Here is a 16,961-nt window from a genome sequence, read left to right as displayed (position 1 = left end):
CTTTACGTGTTTTTTAATATAATTGCACACATTCCATTTACATTGTGGACCTGGTGTCTTTTTTGACTCATTTTGACTCATATATAATAGTTTCTTGGTCAAAGAGAAGGATAGAGAGAGAATGAATGTATTGTGGGGTGGGGGCTGTGTGTGAGTATGCATACTGTACATGTGTGTGTGTGTGTGGCGGCTGGTGGTTAAAAAAATAACAGAGGAAGGAATGTCCGCTTAATTGGCATTAGTGGCAAATGTGAGGTTGTGATGGTGTTGGTGGCATAAGTAAACAATAGAGTATGTAGGCCGCCTACCCAGACACATTTATAGCAGCAGTATGTACTATGTAGCATTTTAACTGGCAATGTTGTGCAATAAATGCTGTTCTGACATTCTCGGGGGGGGGGGGCGGTGTCTGACCTAAGGAGCTAGGCAAGCATGCAGCAGCCAGAAAAGTTGTGGGTTCAATTCTTGGCTTCCACCATCGTGCATTTGAGCAAGGCACTTAACCCCAAATTCGTCCAGGGACAATGGACTTTGTAATATAATTTAAATATATAAGTCACTTTGGATAATAGTGCTAAATTAATAAATGTAAATGTAAATAAATGTAAATTTTAGGTCTGGGAAGTCAGGAAAGATATGTAGGTCTAGTTATGAAATACTGTTTTCCAGATGTGCAAAATTACGGAAAGTCTGGAGGTTTTGCTCAATGTAATACATTGGCAGAAAAGTCTATAATACTAAAAATAGACACTTGTTTTATAAAACCATGTAACTATTTACCATTAAAAATAGACCTTAAATGTGGTTATTTGTAACATGCTATTGTTTTTAAAGCCAAATCGCTATAATTTAAAGACAGGTTGTAATAGATAAGTGGGAATTTATGAAAGCATACTCGAAAGGCAAATGTTATTGAAGACGTCATTAAAGGAATGCATCATGGTCTGAAACATTCATTAACAATGTTGCCATCCAAAGATACAGTTAGAACGGTGAAAACAAGAACATAACAACAAGAAAATTATTTAACAATTGTTTAGTTAAGGCATAACTTGGATGATTATAACAACGCATAACTATCCAAAAATGTTTTATCACCAAGTGAACTGTCCACGTATGTGACAGGTCAGCAGTAGGCTATGGCTGATTGTTTTCTGTGCTAACGTTACCAGTTAGCCATGAGTAGCCTATTTGTCTGACTATGTAGCATTCAGTAGCCTACACTAGCCTTACCATCTTGTTTTGGAATATGAATTTTTGGAGCTGGTCTTCCTGCTTTGATACACTACACTTCGCGGTGTATTTGAGTGTATACAAGAGTTGAGATTCAATCTCAGATTGTCCTCTGATTCCATTGTACTGTTTATTTCACGAGCAAAAAACAACCTTTCCGTTCAACATAAGACTCTTAATTAACGTTCTTGCACCGTTGCCGCTAAAAACAGCACCCCCTATCGCAATAATTACTGTACGGAGGAGCTTCCTCCCTTGGCCATTGAAAACGACGTGATTCACGAGCCGCTGTGGTCCGAGGCGTTTATAATGGACTTCAATGAGGGGCTTGAGGAGGAAGCTCCTCCATACAGTAATTTTCACTTGCGATAGGGGGTGCTGTTGGCATTTTGACCTAGGGGAACGATTTTGTTCATTCAAAGTGTTAAAAATAGTAATATTAACAGTAATTTATCAGATTAGTAATTCACTTTATATATTTTTTATTTAATTTTAGGGAGGGTGTTCCTCCCTTTCCTCAATGAAGGAGCCTCCTGAGTATGCATACATGTGTGTGACTGTGCGTGTGTGTGTGTGTGTGGGGGGGGGGGTGTATGTGTATATGTGTGTGTGAGTATGCAAACGTGTGTGTGGGGGGTGTATGTGTATATGTGTGTGTGAGTATGCAAATGTGTGTGTGGTGTGTGTGTATAAGTGTGTGCTGGGCCTCAAGTGTCTACTGAGTTGGTGTGCTTTGTTCTCAGTGGCCTCTTAAACACCTAGCGGCTTCTTTCCAGGCTCTGTCTAATGCAGTGTGTGTGTGTGTGTGTGTGTGTGTGTGTGTGTGTGTGTGTGTGAGTGTATATCCTGCCCGTAATCCATTTTATAGGCCAATCCCAGTACATCACATCATCACCTGCCCAAGCAGATTACTCAGATTACAAAGGCTCACTTCATTCCCCATTTACCAGTGTGCACTGCAGCACACAGCGGAACATCAGCTTTCAACACTTTCTCTTCCTTTCTCTCTCACTCCTACTCTCTCTTCCTTTGTTCCAGTCTCTCTTCATCCTCCTTTCTCATCCTCACCCTCTCTATCAGTTTTCTTCTCTACACTGTCATGTAGTTTTTGGCTGTCTCATCCTCTCTGTACCCCAACACCCCTCGTCTGTCTGCCTGCCTTCTATCTAGCCCAACAGGTCCCTCTCCCTCTCTTTCTTCTCTCCTCTCTCCATCCCCCTCTCTTTTTATCTTGATTGCTCCATCCTCTCTCTCTCTCTCTCTCTCTCTCTCTCTTTCTGACCAACCCCCAGCAGACTCATGGTCTCACTCAAGCTGTTTAGATCATCAATGTCTCTCACACTGTTTGGCTGTCAATCGATTTGGCTAATCAATAAATATTCACACACACTAGCAATTAGAATTATGAAAATATCATTCTAAATTCATTCTAAATATAATAAACATTATATTAACGTTATTTGTGTGAGTGTGTGTGTGGGGGGGGGGGGTTCATATAGGTGTGTGTGAATGTGTGTCTGGTCAGAGTGAGATAGAGAAATGACCGCAGTTACCTCAGTGAAAAGGTGCTGTGTCCATTTGTTTACTGTACGTGTGTGTGTGTGTGTGTAAAGGTGTATGTGTGTAAATGTGTGTGAATGAATTTGGGAGTTAGTGTGTGAGTATACATGTGTGTCAGTTAGTGTGTATACGGGTCATTGACAAATAAAGCTTTTAAAAATGTGTTTTTAAAAATTGACAGAAAGGCATTTTTTGAAGTAGGAAGATTTAAACAAGTCTTACTGTAATAGTGTTAACATTTATAGGGGTTTTTAATACATTTTAGACTGTATTTGCAATTTCACCACCCAAAAAATGTCAAGTAGTGCAACCAAAAGTTTCTAAAAAAAAAGCCCGCACTTGTTTATTTTTTATTTTTTGGTAAATCTGAGAGTGTCTACAGTTCTCGCAACTGGCTGGGGCACCTGCACCGTACGCCGGCAACCCGGGTTTGATTCCCGCCCTGTGGTCCTTTCCGGATCCCACCCCGACTCTCTCTCCCACTCTCTTCCTGTCATTCTCCACTGTCCTGTCATTAAAGGCACAAAAAGCCCAAAAAAATATACTTTATAAAATGTGAATGAATACTTACAAATTAAACAAATATTGTTTAATAGAATAATTAGGTACAACACATTTTTCAATATTTTCTTCACTTTAATCTACTATTTCTTGGTTTAGTGAGTGAGTGTTTATGTGTGTGTGTGTGTGTGTGTGGATGTGTCTGAGAATGGGAGATGGCTGCAGGCTCTTGCCGATGGGGGCCTACCCTGGATTAGGGTCTGGAGCAACAGGTGTCAGGTGTGTGTGTGTGTGTGCATGTGTGTGTGCAAGTGAGTGAGTGTGTGTGTGTGGATGTGCGTGAGAATGGGAGAAAGTCAGTCTGCAGATTCTTGCTGATGGGGGCCTTCCCTGGATTAGAGTCTGAGAGGTGTCAGGTGTGTGTGTGTGGCCTAGACACTAATCTGTTGGCTCTCTGTTCTGCACCTCTCTGTACTCTGGACGCGACGAGTCACAACTGGGTCAGTGGTCTCACCCTGTTTGTAAACAAACTGGGGAAATGGACACAGTTTAAAAGACAAAGCCTTTAAGGACATCCTTTAAGGACATCCTCTGGTTTACTGCAATATACCTGCCGCATTCACTGAGTTAATTTATAATCAACTAACTACTATAATTATATTCAGGTCAATTCATAATATACAGCATGCAGTATAATTGTTTCATTTAAAATATTCATAATAATACAAATAAGCAGCACAGTTCATTCAAAATAGTTAGTTTCCAACATTTTATAGAACAGGTTTCACATAATCTTAAGCTTTCCTCCATTTCCCTCATAATGAAAGTAACACATAACAAGCAGTAAGCGCAAAGACCCTTGATTACTCCGCTCTAACCCTCTCTGGTAAGCGTTCGTGACCATTTCCCGGTGAGTATCATGTCATAAGTTTGTTATTACATCATAGCCGATGTTGCCATGGATGCACTAACATCGTCAGTCTGTTGTGGGCCTGTTCTACAGGCTGCAGCAGCTCTGGGTTAGATATGAGGCAAAAAACATATCACAATTATGATGAAAAGTAAAATGGCCAGCATGAGCCATTTATGGGATGATGATGCTAATGATCAATCTAGGTAAGTTTCACACCTGCAGCGAGTCTGCCACTCCTGTCGGCCCTCCCCAACAGGAGTGCTTATGGTGATGAGTTATGTAGGTCTGCCATAACTAGCACATAACAGAATGTAACAGAGTTGAGGCCACCTTACGTAAAGACTATATTAGGGTCAGTGTGGTATCAGGCACCCGAGGGGGCTAACTGAGAGGAGAGGAGAGTGTTTCGGAAAGTGCTAAAGATCTGGGTGATCCAGATGATCTCATCAGAGAGAGAGAGAAAGTGAGAGAGAGGGAGAGATGGCTCAGCATGCCAAGTGTCGGGTGACTGGATTGGATCACAGGTGGCACACTTCCCGCCTCTTTTGTGCCGCACCCAAAAGTGTCGCCTCAGCAGATCCTGGAGCCTGGGCTGGCACACACACACACACCTTGGGCACAATCTCATGCCCCTTGCCCGCTCACAAGGTAATTAACCTGCCCCTCCAGCGCAACTGACCTACTGACTGCCAGCTACCCTCTCTCCTCCCTCCTCACCTTCTCTTTCTTTTCTCCTTCTCTCTCATGCTATCCTGTGCACTATGTCTCTAACGCTCAGCATCACACCATTTCTCACTCCATCCTCTTATGTCTCTTCATCCCTTTGTCTCCTTGACAACTGTTACACTCTGTCCATCTTCCCCTCTCAACAGCAGCTTCTCCATCATCATCTTCATCCAACACCGCGGGTGTGAGTTTGACACACGTATCTTGCCGACAGTGCATGTACACTCTTGCCAGAGTGAAGTCAGACACATAAAGTGGACAGAGTCAAGCCGAAGTTAATTAATAAAAGATACGTAGATAGATCGTATCAGAATTTAACACTGGTTGCAGGTGATTGGTTTATTCAAATTCACTTCACTGGAGAGGTCTCACTCAGGGAAGTCCCCACCTTGATGTAGCTTCCCGCTATATCGCTGCCTTGATGTAGCTTCCCGCTAACTACAGTATATCGCTGCCTTGATGTAGCTTCCCGCTACCTACAGTATATCGCTGCCAAGCTCGGGCCTTCTATCTCTCTCTGGGCTTCCCTTACATTCTGTCTGCGTTTCTTTTTATCATTCACTCCTGGGCTCCATGGCTCTAGACTTACACTTTTACACTGCAAGCAAGACATAAGCAAGAGTGGAACGTAAATTAAAGGAAAATTCCGGTATTTAGCACTTTGAGTCCCTTTTCTGGTTTATTTTGGATGAACTAGAGTGGTGGACACCGAAATTTTGACGATTGGTCCTGTCTCGACTTTTCTGACTAGTTTTGAATCGCCTTTGACTACTTCAGAGTGGCTGCCTATACAGGCATGCTCAAACATGTCCTAAAACAACCCTTAACGTTCGTTTTCAAAACAAAATTGAATTAATAGATTGACATTAATTATTCTCAAATAAACATACATTACATTTAACATACAAAAAATAATAATAATTCATGTTTTTATTATTATATGGTAATAATATTTGGATTAGAAATAGCCATGGTGATAGTTCCCACTTCCAAAAGATGAGAACAAAATCATTGATTAGTTTGGATTTGGTTTAGTTGCCTGAACAGTTCTCAACTCATCCTGGCTGAGATCCCATCTGAACTGCACCATGTGTTAATGATCTAGTTTACAGCAGGAATAACGAGCATCAGTGCAGTCCTTATCTGGATTCTGAGAATCAGCCTTGCATTTCACACACACACACACACACACACACACAGAGAAAACAGAAACACACCTTAAACAAGTGACCTCACACACCTTTTGTTTAGAGGGCCAATTCAGTGTCAGAGATACATCTGAATTCCCTTGTAGCCGTATTATCAGTAGCTCTGGTCATGTTTATTGTTTTGTTTACAGGGTAAACAAACATGGAGGGCCAACAAACCAGCCGATCCACACAGAATACCCCCACACCTGACCAACTACAAGGCAAAACAAAACAAAGATGGCCAGACCTATCCCAAAGTATACACACACTCAGTGAAACACACAGATGTGTACTTACTTACACATATTAAAGTCCACAAAACACACAAAAACATACATTTTAAATATACATAAATATCAGTGGTGTTAAACACATATGCACGCATCAGGTACTGTATAATGAGAGATTTGCACACAGACACATATTCACACACACACACACAGACAGATACACACACACACATCACATCCAGCTGATAACATGACACAGATATCCGCCACTCACTCTCAATTAGACAGATGAAGTGGACAGCGCAGCATAATTTACTGAGCTGGGCTGTTTGGGGGCTAATTAGATTACTCAGCTCATCCTCTTGACACACACACACACACACACACATACATACACACTCATAACCAGGCCAGCTATATTCACATACACACACAAACACACACACATACACACACACACAAATTCATAACCAGGCCAGCCATATTTGCATACACACACAACTGGGCCACTCATGTTAACTCTCAAGACATAGACATACAAGAATAAGTTGCATTGCGCAACTTCAACCCAGTGCATCATGTGTCATTCGCTAAGTTACAGGGCTTTTTGTTGCTATAGTTTTCCTGAAATGATTTGTGCACACACACACACACACACACACAAAACCCTCATGCAGGCCAGTCCCACCACAGACATACACACATACAGTACATACATGCAGAAACATACAAACAATACTGTGTTCCTGTAATGTTTTGTGGAGTTCTTGTTGTGACTGTGGAAGATGATGCTGTCCCACATCCACCCACCCAACTGCCAACCCCCCCCCCCACACACACACACACACACATCCCACCCCACCTCGCTGGATTAGGCTGCCCAGCCCCTCCCTTCTCTTCGACAGCCATCGCTTAAATAAACCAGCTCACCCCCACCGAAGCTCATATTCGTGTGTCAGCATTCTCCCCGCCACACCTCTCCTTCTCTCCTCCTCTCTCTCTCTTTCTCAGCCATATCTCTCCATCTCGACTCTCTTCCGTGTTTGGAGTAAAGAGACACACAGGTGTGGCGTTACCGGCAGGTGTGTTGCTTCAGAATGGACCTCAAAGGCTTCTGTCTGACAGAGAACTTCCACTTTCTCAGCCAGCACAACCAGTGAGTTGCTTCTAAGAACTAAACATTTTACAGACATGCATTTTATATGAAGGATAGATTGCGACACTATAAATAGGCCTAATCAGATACTTGTGTTTGTTTGGGATGTCTTGTTAGGGTTCAGTGTTGTGTGAACATCTTTCTCTGTTTCTTGGTTGCTGGTTTTTGTCAACCTCTGTGGCATTAGTATAATCATGACCTGATTTTTAGGTTTTGAATATGAAAAATGTAATATAAAAATGTAATTGACTATAGACATTGAAAAGTCTCACTGAACAACAAAGCCTATAGGGAACATGTTTTCAGTGCCAAGTTCCAAAGCAAACCAGCAAATCAACTTAAAGTCAATAGCCTAGACCTACTTAACAAATCCAGGAATGGTTATCAATAGTCAGAAAGAGTAGACTGGGGGCCCATCCAAAGTGAAAGCAACAAAACTGTAGGCAGGCTAGTTTGAAGCTAGATCTGCGTAGCCTACCATCTGCCTGTTGATCATCCCGTTTTTGTAAGAGTCAGGTGTAATTTAAACGTAGGCTAGCCTATCTGCACAGCAACTTGAGAACCGTGTGTCCCATCTTGACCACCTTCTAGTTTCTTGGATTCCACCACGACCGACGGGCCTCCGTCGCCGCTCGAACCTTGCATCAAACCGGACCCATCGAGCCCGGCTTTCCCCCCGGACAGTAACTCCCCCTTCAGCCCTGCCGGTACATCGGAAAGCAGCGGTTACAGCTTCTTCTCGCAGACCCAGTCCCTCAACCCCGACTCGCCCGGCTCTAGTAGCAGCAGCAGCAGCAGCCGAGGCAGCTGCACGCCGCCCGGATCCAGCTCCCATCACTACCATACGGAGCGCAGTGGCGGGCTGTCGGTTAGCGGAGATGTGGTTCGCCTCGCTGGGGAATACGCGTCCACGCTTGGCTCTGCACACAAGCGGCTCTGTCTAGTCTGCGGAGACTTTGCATCTGGATATCACTATGGGGTCGCGTCCTGCGAAGCGTGCAAGGCGTTCTTCAAGAGAACCATTCAAGGTAGGCTATCAAAAAGTGTGTAGGCTAGCCTATTAACATTGTGTGTGTGTGTGTGTGTGAGAGAGAGAGAGAGAGAGAGAGAGAGAGAGAGAGAACCGGAGAAAGAGAGTGAATGTAGGGCATGTGACAACTATGCCGATTTTAATTAATTAAATAATCAATAATCTAGTAAGGGGGGTTCCTGAGCCAAATCAGATATTCAATATTTTTATGTCAGTTCATCTTGTTATGTGATTGATTTTCGTGTGAAGACTCAATATGCTCCTTAACGGCCTGTAATTGTGTGGTTGTTGCCCCGATTTGGATGTTACTAGACTGTCTGTGTTCACTTTTGGTCTGATGTAGCCTAGCTATTGTAGTCCTTAACATTTCGCTACCTTAGAATAATAAGGTTCTATCTGCGTTTTGAGTAGTTCTGAGATATTGAGCTTCAAAGTTTTAGAATTCCATAGAGTTACATGGTAAATACAACAAGTTCTTTTTGATATAAAGTCCAAATATGTACACAACTTTAAGAAACACCTCATCTGAACTTAAGAAACTTTCAAAGAATAAAAATATGTAAATAACTCCATTTTGACAAAAATGTCAGATAGAACCTTATTATTCTAAGGTAGCGATTTGCCACAAGTTTGTTGGATGGGTTCTTGACCAGGGCGCTTGAATGGTGATTATGAAAGGAATACAGAGAGATTACTGTGTCATATTCATTGGACTAATTAGATGCCAATTAGCTCCTATTCAGTTACTTGGAGCATTGGAGCCTAAAGTGTTCCGGTTCATTTGGGTAAACGTTTGTATTTCGCAATGGAACACATTTAGGCTACTAACCTTGCTAAAAACACACAGCTTAGTGCCTTTATGGCTTTTAAAAAATGGTCATTCTGCTTAACACATTAAGGAGAGCTGTGAAGCATGACCAGATTTGATCTAATTCACCAACACACAGCACTGTCTGAACAACTATCAATATATTGATGAAGAGTCACTGCCGGGTAATGGATTCCCTAATCCTAGTGTGTGTGTATGTGTATGTGTGTGTTGTTTTTAGGGGGAGGCTCATTGATTGAGGTACTTACGCCCTTAGAAAAGAATCAAGGGGAGCCTAGTGTCGCCTCTCTCTCTCTGTGTGTGTTATGTGGAGTGGACTGGAGCAGTCAATAGTCTATTAGAGGCTTTTTGTCTTGCCAGCCTCAAACTTGTAGCCTCTGTCCTGTCCAGTGTCTCGTTAAGCCAGCATGGGCCAGTGCCAATCAATAGGCCGACTCGTAGTCTGGAGCTGCTATGGATTGCTGTGTGAAGGCCCAGGGTGTCAGGCGAGGAAAGCGGCATAGAAGCACAACATGGAAATAGGAGAGAAAAAACAGATTATAACAGCAGATGATAAAGAGGGGAAAAAGACATGCCTGGGAGCACAGATGTTATGGAGTGGTCCAAAACCTTTTCTCATGTTTAGGTATCAGACCTCATATGTGGACCTCAATGTGGTCATTTGAGTGAACTGTGTGTGAACTGTGTGTGTGTGTGTGTGTGTGTGTGTGTGTTTTCCCAGGTAACATTGAGTACACCTGCCCTGTGACAAACGAGTGTGAGATCACCAAGCGCCGGCGGAAGTCCTGCCAGGCGTGTCGCTTCCAGAAGTGTCTGCGTGCAGGCATGATGAAAGAGGGTATGTGACATCTCTCAACACACTCCCCACAACTGCACACCTACAGACATGACATAGGGCCTACATCTCTCAACACACTCCCCACAACTGCACACCTACACACGACATAGGGCCTACATCTCCCTACACACTCCCCACAACTGCACACACACGACATAGGGCCTACATCTCTCAACACACTCCCCACAACTGCACACCTACAGTATACACATGGCATAGGGCCTACATCTCCCAACACACTCACCACAACTGCACACCCACAGATATGGCATAGGGCCTACATCTCCCAACACACTCACCACAACTGCACACCTACCGACATGACATAGGGCCTACATCACCCAACACCCTCACCACAACTGCACACCTACACACATGACATAGGGCCTCAGTGTTTCCCACAGAATTGAATTCCATTTGTGGTGATTGGTTTGCAGAATTAACTTTTAACAATTAGCACAGTGTGGTTATGATGCTAACCAGATTTAAGCACATTTTAGTACAACCTGGAAAATCATTGTGTGGTGGTCAATGTTGATATTGTGGTGGGCCGCCACAAATAAGTCAATGTATGGGAAACACTGGGCCTAGTACATATGTACAGGAGCCTGGCCAGGGCAGGGGACTTTGGTGCTGGTCACTGATAACTCAAATGTGGCTCAGAAGTGTCTGTGATGAGGTATGTAGGGTATATCTTCTCTGAGGAGTCCATGAACCCACAGTTCATAGACTCAGCTTCCCTTAAGTTAAAGTAACAGTGTTAGATTTCTACTTCTCCCAAACTTTTCTGTCCAATGACAATGATGTGTCCTCTGACAATGATGGTGTAAAAAACTCTCAACACGATGTGTTTGCACCTTATACTTATATTTCACTAATGATAAATCTGTTTTGACTTGAAGTGAGTGTGACTTGTGGTGTTTGCTCTGTGTCAGGTGTCCGTATGGACCGAGTGAGGGGAGGCCGACAGAAGTATAAGCGCAGAGTGGACTGTGGCCTGACGCTCTATACCAAAACCCCTTTCTCACATCCGGCCAAACCCATCGGTAAGAGACCAGACCTCCGATATCAACTTTCACAAACTAATGGAATAACTTATTAATTTCTATAGTTATTAGTAAAATGTTTTTTTTAATGGTGGTTAGTAGTAGAAAATGTGTTTACTCTTTTATTTGGGATGCTGATTTTTATCCACCATTTCAAAAATATGCTGAAAAATTCTCCGTCCTGTCCTAGGCAACAAAGTGATCTCCCAGCTGCTGGTGTCTGAGCCAGCGCCTCTGTGTGCTATCCCCGACTCGTCCTCTGGGGGCAGCGCTGAGCTCAAGACCCTGCTCACCCTCTGTGACCTCCTAAACAGAGAGCTGCTCGTCATGATCGGCTGGGCCAAGAACATCCCAGGTACACCACCTCTGCTCAAGACTGGGCTCAAAACCAAAACCAAATTCCCTTTAGAAAAATAAAATATCTATCTATCTATCTATCTATCTATCTATCTTATCTATCGATCTATCTATCTATCTATCTATCTATCTATCTGTTAATCAAACCCAGACCCAACCCCAAGCCTCACCTTATGTTTGTTTATCATGTAAACACCTTCTGGGGTCCGTTGCACAAAAGCAGAATTAAGACATCCGGGATAAGTTACTGAGCTGCGCTCAATGAATCCAAAACAAGAGCGTACAGGCTTAATTGGTTGCACAAAGACCAAGCCAGGATGAGCAGACACGGATTCATCAAGCCAGGTGAAACCTATCCTGGATAAGTGCGCGCTCACGGCTCCCTCAAATAGACCCCGCCACCGATCACAGATTCACTGATTCACCATGGCAACTAGCGGCTTCATTGCTTCTTCTACGGTATGAAGTAGGTAGCGATAGCCTTTTCACAACAGCAACAAACAGCAACGCCTCTGTTTAGGAGAATATTGCAACTAGTTCCGCGACCACCACGTGCGAAATGTTTAGGCACTCCCGTGATGTCACATTGTCGCATGACAGGTCGGGAATGGCGAGTATGTAAAAGTTAATTAATGATCACAAACGTTTAAATAATGACAATGGGTCTAGGTATATGTGATAACAATGTGTAGTGGGCATAACATATCCTGCTGCCCCCTATCCCGCTTTTGTGCAACTGGATCACGGATAAATTGAGCCAGGATAACCAAGATATCCCGGCTTAATCCCTTATCCTAGTTTTGTGCAATAGGCCCCTGATTGGCTACCATCCCTTCCCTCGACAGGCTTCTCTGCGCTCTCATTGGTGGACCAGATGGCGCTGCTGCAAGGCGGCTGGATGGAGGCGCTGGTGCTGTCGGTGGTGTCTCGTTCGCTCGGCTCCGCCGACGAGCTGGTGTTTGCCGATAACCTGCGTCTAGCCGAGGGCCAGTGCCGGGCGGCCGGGCTGGCTGACCTCTACACCGCACTGCGTCACCTGACGCGCAAGTACCAGCAGATGGGACTGAGCCCTGAGGAGCTGGTCACCCTCAAAGCCATGACCCTCGCCAACGCAGGTGAGACACACACACACACACACACACACACACACACACACACACACACACACACACACATGCAGGCACTTATACACACACACAGACAGACAAATAGACAAACACACACCCATATGCACATACACACATGCATGTGCTGTTAGACAAACAGACACACACACAAATATGCATTTATGCACACACACACACACACACACACACACACACACAGAAATACACACCCATAATTATACACATTATGCTTCTGTCGCGTGTAGATGCATCACAAGGTCATAGACACATGGCTAGCAAACACACTGTTGCAAAGCGTTGCAGGTGCATTGCAGAGCCATACAGTGATGACAGGGAAGTTGGTGCAGAGTAGAATCACAACAGCAGTATCGTGCCTAGAATCAGAACAGCCTGAAAGATCTAGCCTGCTCTTATGGGTCTAAAGGACACAGACGCCTCACACCCCCTTAGTTTAAACTAGGTTGTCATCCGTGGCATGTAGGGGACAGAGGGCAGACACTTGCTCAAAGCAGACTTAGCTCCCGTGTTGTGGTCAAGGACAACTTAAGGGCAAGCAGTCCCATCCAAAAGAAAACAGAATGAGCGCCAAAAATGGCCCAATTAAGCCCCAGCCTCAGGGCTGTCCAACAGAGCCTGTTGAAAGGCTTTCTCAGAGCACAAGGAAGGCAAAATGGTTTTGATTGACCGTAGTGAAGTGCATTGTTCTTGTGATCGCTAGTCACCAGGACAGGGGGAGATGGGCCTCTCCGGTCAAGCCCTCTTTGAGTCACTCCCTGTATCTCTCTCTTTCTCTCTCTCTCTCTCTTCCCCCTCTCTCTCATCATGGGACAGGCCGAGAGAGTAGCGATCAATACATGAGCTGTGAGGAGGCCTCTGCTCTAGGGCACAGCAGAGATCAATAAATCATTTCTGCCCGTCTTTCCCAAGCCCCTGTCTCTCTCTCACGAGCCCATTTCTCCTGGAGGTTACGCACAGTGTGTCCCACTACTACACACACACACACACACACACACACACACACACACACACACACACACACACACACACACACACACACACACACACACACACACACACACACACACACACACACACACAGGCCACATGCTTACCAGGGTGGAATGACCATAATAGAAAACAAAAAGCAGAATGTTTTGACTGGAGGTGCCCTTGCAGTGCCTATTAAAGCATGTTTGGGGAACAAATGGGGTGGACGATGGGACTTGACACTGAGAGCAACAAGAGGGAGGGGACCTGCGTATGCCTGAGTGTGTGTGTGTGTGAGCGTGTTTATGTGGTGTGTGTGCAGTGGAGTGGGTGAGAATCACACCCACCCTAGCTTGCCTAGAGGCCCCTCTTGACCTTGGTAACTGATGTGGAGTATGCATGTGTGTGTGTGTGTGTGTGTACAGTCAGTGGCTCTTTCCTTCTTCAGCCATACCTTAGTATGTATGTCCTGTGTTTTGATGTTACTCAGTGTGTGCGCCTATATGAATAGATAATTAAATGTGTGTGTGTGTGTGTGTGTGTGTGTGTGTGTGTCCGACAGACGCGGCGAACCTGGAGGGTGCGGAGGCGGTGCAGCGTTTCCGTGACGCTCTCCACGAGGCCTTGCAGGAGCACGAGAGCGGTCAGCACCCCGTGGAGCCTCACCGCGCCGGCCGGCTGCTCATGACGCTGCCTTTGCTCCGGCAGACAGCGGCGCGCGCCGTCGACACCTTCTCCCGGCTGCACCGCGAGCGCCGCGTGCCCATGCACAAGCTCTTCCTGGAGATGCTCGACAACAAGATATGAGAAGATGACACGAAGCCACAGCTGCTGACGCCGACGCCATGTGATGGCGCGGATCAAGCGGATTGTTGGGATGTGGCTAAAGATGAGAGCCCCAGCTTGCCATGAACTATGCTGTAGGGTTGCCCAGAGTGACGCAATCAGCAATCTTTTTCTAGGGGAAGGGGGTGGGGGGGGTGGGGGGGGTTGGACTTTGGGTGACTAAGAAGGAGTATTATGTTTTTCTAATTTTATTTAAGTAAAAAAATCAAAGTGAAACATCAACCAAAAAAAAAAAACTTTAAACATGCACTAACCTGACATTTCTAAGGTGAATCTATAAAGCATTTAATACTGAAGAGCTATTTTTCTATCACTGAATAATTTATTCAGAGTATTTATATCAGTGTTCCCATGGGCACTTGGAGCAGGAAGTGAACACATCGACACACTGCACTGTTTACGTTCAGACAGCCACCACTGGCTAACGACAGTCAGATCCAATACTGACCACATCCCACATCACTCAAACACAACTCCACTTAGTGACCACATAATAGACATGTAAAAGACATGGTTTTGGTTTGGTTTCAATGGTTTGAGACTCAACTCCTGAAGGACTTTAATGAGGGTTGACAGATTCACACACACACACAGTATGCTGTAGCTGCAGATAGCAACTGTTTCTAGACTCAGCTCCTAGAACAGTACCAATGGGGGTTCTCAAATTACCACACACTCTGCTGTAGATGTTGAAATATCATTTGTATCACTTGTTAACCATAGACTGTATAAATAACTACTTTGAAGAATGAGTTTTTCTGCAAGTCATTTGAGAATTATAGATCTAGAATAGATCTACAGATCTAGAATTTACATGAACTAGCCATTCAGTTCATTATTACATCACCAAATGGAACCTTCAGAACATTCTAATGACATTTTTGTGATGATGTGTACTGATGACCTTCCTGATCCAAATAAACTGTACTGTCCAGGAGCAGTTCTAACAGAACTTGTCTGTTTCGGGTGACAGCCTATAAAAAATAGCTCACCAAACTGCAACCTTCTGTGTCATCACACAACTTACCCTTTACGAGTTAAAATGGTAACTAATTCAATTATAGAATAAACTAGCAATAACAACATGCAAATAATAAGCCAATATGATTAGACCAAATGAAATTTCTAGACTATTAGAAAGCACCTGATATGAGCTGGACATTGAGGTCATTGATTTAATGTTAGGCCTATCTCTTGTGCATCAACCTAGCTGTATAACTAATTTTATACAATGCCTGTTATACCACAATTGCTGATGACAGTCACTCAGACGCTATTTATTGGGGGATATATTTTGGTGACAACACCTACATAACTACAATGTTATGTGTTAGTGGTGTCCCTTACACCATTCAAAATAATTAATAAAATAAATAAATAGGCTACAGTTCAAACAATCAGTTTTTGTTTGTTCGTGTAGGCCTATTCTAACATATCTTTAAACTGCACTGAACTGCCCACTTTTTGGTACGAGATCCACTGTCAGCTGCTCATTAAGAGCCAGATCTTTACTGGGGCATGTGACCCAGTATTGAACTGCTGTGTCCCAGACTGTCCTGAAAAAGGAATGTGGCCGAGACAACTACCTTTTATTAGATCAACTAGCTGAACAACAGATGGCCACTACTGCATCATTTCATGTAGTGCTGAAATGTACACTATTTTTGACCATTTCCAAACTGTGAAATATGTTTTGTGGTTGTAAACTTATTGCAGTATTATCATAACTATTCCACCTGTGTGTGCATGGTTAAATTCCTGAAGTGCAAAATAGTTTAGGCTACAGCACCAATGTTTCTATCCATATAAAAAGAATCAATTCTAACCACTGAATTTATTTTCAAAGTGTAGATTGATACATTGACACGTTAAATTATACAAATTTTTTTTACAGGGGAGCATGCCCCCATAATCCCCTAGGGGGTCTTCTGCCCCAGTGCAGCTAAGGACCCCTAAAGGTCTGATCCTAGAATCGGCCCTGGCACGGACACAGATACTGTAGTTCAGCTCGGAGGTGTCTGTTTGTGGAACAAATCAGTATCACACTGTTCTCCTGTCTGGGTCGCCAATGACGAAGATGATTGACACATTGACACAGTGTTCTGTATCCATGGCTGGATGTTCTCAAGAGGTGTTTGGTTGAGGCAAGCAAAGCTGTGATCATCTTCCTTTAAGCGGATCAGACAGAGCTGCAGGCCGTCACTCGCAGTAGTTTGCTAACGGCCACAGGCTTTTGACTTCTAATAAACACATTTTGTATGTACAAAGCTCCTGCCAGCTATCTCAACTTCTTTGAGTAAAATGCTTTTATAAAATGACATTGTGTGTTGTGTACTGTGATTGCTGGAAGAGTGTAAAGAGTGTTCTAAATGCAAAACCTCTGACACAAACA

General features: G+C 44.0%; 2 protein-coding genes across 4 annotated transcripts in view; both read left to right on the top strand.

Moving 5' to 3' along the window:
• ltbp4 (latent transforming growth factor beta binding protein 4) overlaps positions 1-40 on the top strand; it is a 71,490-nt gene extending 71,450 nt beyond the window's left edge. For all 3 annotated transcript variants that reach the window (XM_076282775.1, XM_076282776.1, XM_076282774.1), the window contains one exon: positions 1-40. This exon is cut by the window's left edge and continues 2,619 nt beyond it. The gene's annotated coding sequence lies outside the window, so the exon portion shown is untranslated.
• Positions 41-7,359: 7,319 nt separating this feature from the next.
• esrrd (estrogen-related receptor delta) lies at positions 7,360-14,676 on the top strand. The gene is made up of 7 exons (XM_076282772.1): positions 7,360-7,509; positions 8,101-8,537; positions 10,090-10,206; positions 11,142-11,252; positions 11,443-11,607; positions 12,455-12,724; positions 14,286-14,676. The coding sequence occupies exons 1-7, from the start codon at positions 7,451-7,453 to the stop codon at positions 14,528-14,530; spliced, it is 1,404 nt and encodes a 467-aa protein (XP_076138887.1). The 5' UTR covers positions 7,360-7,450; the 3' UTR covers positions 14,531-14,676.
• Positions 14,677-16,961: the final 2,285 nt, after the last annotated feature.

Source organism: Alosa pseudoharengus, unplaced genomic scaffold, assembly GCF_046254945.1.
Source record: "Alosa pseudoharengus isolate Yale_2024_CS ecotype anadromous, Long Island Sound unplaced genomic scaffold, YU_APseudo_1.1 YU_APseudo_1.1_scf_13, whole genome shotgun sequence".
NCBI lineage: Eukaryota > Metazoa > Chordata > Actinopteri > Clupeiformes > Clupeidae > Alosa > Alosa pseudoharengus.
The sequence above is the reverse complement of the archived record's forward strand: the minus strand, read 5'-3'. Positions and strand labels throughout refer to the sequence as shown.

Excerpts from the sequence above, each read along its gene's own strand:
- esrrd (XM_076282772.1), top strand. The coding sequence starts at position 7,451 with ATGGACCTCAAAGGCTTCTGTCTGACAGAGAACTTCCACTTTCTCAGC. Across the intron at positions 8,538-10,089 it reads CTTCAAGAGAACCATTCAAG|GTAACATTGAGTACACCTGC; the intron begins GTAGGCTATCAA and ends GTGTTTTCCCAG. Across the intron at positions 12,725-14,285 it reads CATGACCCTCGCCAACGCAG|ACGCGGCGAACCTGGAGGGT; the intron begins GTGAGACACACA and ends TGTGTCCGACAG.